Genomic DNA, 5,314 nt, shown 5'->3' with positions numbered 1-5,314 from the left:
GGCGGGAGGGAGGGAGCCGCTGCTGCTAAGCAGGGCCCTCAGCCCGCAGGGGAGAGCACACCCAGGGTTTGTGACAAGGCGCAGCATCCGTCTCCTCCACCACGATTTGCAGGGGAGGGCGAGACTTGCACCAGGCTGGGCGACATCTGTCTTCCCCCCCAGTAGAGAGGATGGAGAGACCCCCAGCTCAGGCAGCTGTGTGATCAGGAAAGGGAAGAGGGCCCCAGGCCTGGCTGGGGCCTGTTGAGAAGACACAAGGACTCACAAGAGTGGAGCTTTCTTCCTTTTTATACTCTGGTGTGTGAAGGTAGAGAAAAAAATAAGCACCGCCCCATTTTTTCTTTCCCTTGTATGTACCTCCCTTTGATCAGTTTTCTTTAACACAGTGTGAAGTGCTGTGTGCTTTTACTTTGCCTGTATTGTCTTATATCATGGAAGCTGCCCTATTCACACACAGTGCTTTCTGGGGCATGAGTAGGGAAAAGAAGTGCTCTATTAAAGAGAATTAAGCTGAGGCTCCTTTAAGCAGAAATGAGAGCATCTGTTGGGATAGTAGAGTATCATTTTAAAGTCTTTGCATTGCACTGAAAGCTTTAGTTTGCATAAAGTAGTTTTTCTGAGTTTTCCTGAGAGCTATCAACGACAGGTTCTGTGAGTTACGCTTTTTTCAGATCGTTTAGTTGGGGCATGTGACTGGCAGTGCAGATAGGGATGACAGTTCTTAAGGTGATACCGACTTTATGTACATAGCTGGCTTTATGCAATATTAGAGAAACCTTAAAAGTGTAACAAATGACACATACAGTACAAACAATGGTAAAATTTTCAGGTGCTCTTACTGACTCTTTAAGGATTAAAGTGTAATAATGAAGTCGAATCTTCATAGAGATTAGTAGAATCTTAATGTGCCTGCACTGCATAGTCACGTTTCCATTCAAAAATAGTCCTTGGTTACTTTTTTACAATGCAGATAACTATCTTACTGGAATCTCATAGTTGGTGGAAGGCAATCGTTATGAACTTTATACATTTTCTTCAACGCAACAGCAAAGGCTTTCTCAGCATGGAAGCCTACAGATTGCTTAACCTCTGTACCTGTTGAAAAGGCAAAGGATGTGGGGTTTTTGCTGCAGATTCTGAAGAGACAGTTTATGTCACCCATGTCTAGACATTTCCCTTCAGAAGATCACTCTTTGGATATTCAATTAAGTGTTTTTTAAAAGCCTGCCTTAAATTAACTGAGCAGAAGAATACGCAGGAATCCTTTTGCCTCTAGTTGTAGTCAGAACTGTTTCATGTCAGGACTTGTGGGCAGGAACAGTCTCATAGGCTTCATCCTTGGGCTTAAGTAAGAACCCTGACATAAAGAAGGTACAAGTTTGAATCCAGTCACAGATTGTCACAACATTTTCCCTTCTTCCCTTTCCTTCTGCAGACCTTGTGAGTAGTTTAGGAGCATTGACCTGATGGTGATGCTTTCTAAGACTAGAAAGACATCGTATGTCTGTAGCTTTGCCTAGGACTAAGGTAATATGTATGTGTGTACTTTTACATGTATACACGTGGGTTGTTTTGCCTGGGAGGGCAACAGTGGCAATCATGGAGGGAGGTCTCATAAACCGTGAGTCCCCATTTTCTTCGACATGGGCAACAAGAATCTCAGTCTGTGAGGCTGTTAGTAGATTCGGGTAGAGGATTTTTTTGCATGTTCTAAACATCAAATTTCTTCTGAGCTATGTGGATTGTTCCCTTCTCTTCTGCTATTGTTAAGAGAACTACAGTGAAATTTATGATGCTACTGTCACCTTTGAGATGAAAATCTCAAGTGACCCTTTAAAATCTCACCAGGAAATCCAAAAGAGAGCTTATATTTACTTTAGTGTTCTGTTAATGACATGTTATTAGTATTCTGTGCTCGTTTTGTGCTTGCAGACTTTCATGTTTTGAAATGAGCAGAAAACTTAAAGAAAAACATAGTAAGCTTGATTTTCCGAAATGGCTGACTTAACCTTTATGTGGCCAGTGCTTTACAGAGCTTTCTGTTTTTTCCACAGAGATGCATCTGCTTTAAATTTTATGAAAAGGTGTTTGTTGTATCTCTTGAATATCTCCTCTTAGAATTCACTTAGTGGTAGTGTTTCCCTTTCTAAACTCAACAGGAGTTAGTGAACTAGCTAGTAGTAGTAGCTAGTTAGTGGTGATGGGTTGAAAATTATTACAGAAAGTAAAAAAAAAAATCTTGTGAAATGGTATAATCATGATTTCTGTGCATCTGCCAGCAGCTAAAATTACATCAGGTGAAGAAAGCTGATAAAGGGAGTGGCTGTCCCCATTTTCAAGGCAGTATTACCCCATTCAGTAGCGTGTTAATGAATAGCACAAAAAGATGTTTTTTTCCTACTGTAGAGAGAGATTTGTTAACTGGGAAAAAAGTATTGAGAATAGAATGACTGTTTCTTTAAGGAAAGTTCAGTGAGAAAAGGCTATTGGCACCAGTGATCGTAAAATATATTTTTTTTTTAAGGTGTCTTTGGCACCAAACAGTTTTTCTTGCACAGAATGGTTTCGTTTGCACAGAAGGGCTATTTTCCTTTTCCACAGGGCTATAATATGAATAATCACATTTTGAATTTTTTTTTCCTAAGTAAAATACAACGGGGGAAAAAAGCATATAATGACTAGTATTCTAAATTTTAAAATATTAATATCTACATGCTTAAATTTAACACTTGTTGAAGGCCGTCAATCTTATATTACATAGTAATACATTTCCTAGACTTCAAACGTGCAAAAATGTTGGTGTTATTGATGGCCTGCATTATATGGTAGTGAAATTTAATATTATAAAATAAATCCATCCAACAGAGTCTTACCATTGAATTGTTTTGTTCTGTCACTGGATACTGCACATCGTTATGTCAGTTCAGCTTTATTTTGAGTGCTGCAGATTAGACATAACATTCAATAAACTCCACACTCAAACTGTTTTACAATGTCAAAGTTACAGGGTCTCCATTAAACATGGTGTTTTAAAGAGTTAATTTTTTTTTATTTTGAAGATAGAATGTGCTGAATACTACTTTTTTACTACTAGATGGAGTGCCTAACATAAATGTCACTTTTGCTACTGCATGTTGACTTGCTCTAGGAAACTCCTTGTCCCTTACAAAGTTTTTAGATGTATTCTGAGGTGATTCTGACCTTACCCTCATACAATAAAGTAGTTCTCTATCTCCTAGTAATTTTTCAATTTTGAGATCATCATCTTATCTGCATAACCTAATTGTACTACAATGAATCATTAGAAACAAGTGCCCTGTAAATAAGACATGGATGTTCCTGCATTTGGTTGTGTATCCATTATCATCAAGCTTTAGGAGTTCTAGAAAAGTACCTACTGAGACCACACAAGCAAGCTCCTGCCGCAGCATGTTTTCGGAAATAGGTTCAAAACTAAGCAGTTTTCAGTGGAATCTGTTCTTCTGGCTAGCGTAGGGGCCTTCACTATATGGCACCATTTCTGTTTTACCCAGAAATTGTTTCATATGGTCTATTTACTAATAGGCTTATTAGTCGAATTCAAATACCATCATTGCGGGTCCAAAAAGTTGGAAGGGAAGCAGCCCTTAATCTGTGCTTTTACCCTCCTTTATAATAAAGTCAGAGGCTGATAATCACCTCAAGGAATCCTGTTCTTCTAATCATACAGAATGCAGTAGCATGTTTGGAAACTAACTATTGTGTATCTGTAGTATAGGTTGTTCAACTTTGGTTAAAATAAACGAATTTAAACAAATACAGCTTTAGACAAAACCTCACTTTTTGGGAGAGTGAATCTGAGGAAAAGAACAATGGATGATGCTAACAGGAGAAAAAGGTTATAACGATTTCCTTTATGTCATGGCTCTCTAAGTTGTAGACCTGTAGCAGGTTTGTAGAAGCAATTGTGGTGGTCCTTGATTTTTTTTAAAAAAAATCAAATATCAAAAGTCCCATGCAAAAGGTTTTTCTTGTATGCAATATCTGCTTAATCACTGATTACCATCCAGAATGTATGTCAAAGAAAGTAATCTGTTCTCAAATTTCACAGAACACTAGTTTGGTTAAAACAAGGTGTTTTTCCCAGTAAGTTCTTCAGGTCATTTGTAGCTGTTTGCTTTATACAATGCTATGTTCAATCTATAAGTACTTAATATACTTAGCATGAGGAGCTTTTCTGTAGTTATGTGCCAGAGTGACGTGACAAGTATTTTGGAGAAGACTCTTTGTTTTTTTTTTTTTTCTTATCCTGGTAAATCATCACTCATAATTAAAAGTATAATAAGGTTAATGTTTTCTGAGGAAGATGCAGGTGAGGAGTAGTAATTATCTTTAATAATCAGCTTCAAAGCTCTGCTACGTTAGAAGGAAACTATTTTTTTCTTTTTTTTTAGTTTGAATTAGTCTATTAAATGTTTCTTTACCTGATGGTTTTCTTCCAAAGGGATCACCCAGGACATCTACTCCATTTGGTACAGCGCATGGCAGAGAGAAAAGAGTGTCTAATGATGTGGAAAACTATTACAGACCTTCAATGCTTGAGGACCCATGGGCTGGCCTAGAGCCAGTTTCTGTTACAGACATAAACCAACAATACAGCAGTGAGCAAACAACATATACTGGTAAAAAAGGGAGGTATTTCAGCTAACACTTTTAAAGGCCAAATAACTCCATCTTGTCAGGAAAACTTTGGGACAAAATCTTTACACTTACACAAGATGAACAGTAATCAAGACCTTAGATAATGCTTTTATTTGATCACATGTCCACCCTTTTATCCTACTTTTTTTTTATTGCATTGGATATTTTTATGTATGGGAGGGAAAAGGAGTGGTAGGAAAACGTACATTTCTGGCTACGTGGAAGTGCCTACCAGCTTTGAAGAACAAAGTGTTCTTTAATCACCAGCGACTGATCTGTGACTGTTAAAACAGGTTTCCATATGTTTACCTCTTCCATGCCAGGTTGTTAGCCTTTTATTGTAAACTCCTTTAGTAAATGGTATTTTTTTATGTTTCAACATTTTTAGAATGAAGTAACTTGAAAATAAAGTTTTGTAAATCCTTGTTTTGTAATGTTATAAAGATTATTTTAGGACTTTTGTTAAGGTGTACACATTAACACAAATAGTACTAGTGAAATTAGGTGTCTTCTGTAAATGTGCTTGTATGCTGTAGTTAACCTCTGATTTTGTGCATAGTATTTTTTGTTAATTGTAGTGTAACATGAAGTTGAAACGTGACTTTTAGCCATCTCAGGAAACGAATGTATTGTC

At 37.4% G+C, this 5,314-nt stretch overlaps 1 protein-coding gene across 1 annotated transcript; it reads left to right on the top strand.

Moving 5' to 3' along the window:
- Window positions 1-1,302: 1,302 nt before the first annotated feature.
- Window positions 1,303-5,100, top strand: MPLKIP (M-phase specific PLK1 interacting protein; the record flags this gene model as incomplete). Its single annotated transcript, XM_009585713.1, has 2 exons — window positions 1,303-1,326; window positions 4,477-5,100. Coding segments are annotated over 2 exons (235 nt in total), but the record flags the coding sequence as incomplete, so codon positions are not given.
- Window positions 5,101-5,314: the final 214 nt, after the last annotated feature.

This window comes from Fulmarus glacialis, unplaced genomic scaffold, assembly GCF_000690835.1.
Source record: "Fulmarus glacialis isolate BGI_N327 unplaced genomic scaffold, ASM69083v1 scaffold40279, whole genome shotgun sequence".
In the NCBI taxonomy this organism is placed as follows: domain Eukaryota; kingdom Metazoa; phylum Chordata; class Aves; order Procellariiformes; family Procellariidae; genus Fulmarus; species Fulmarus glacialis.
This window is presented reverse-complemented; position numbering and strand designations above follow the sequence as displayed.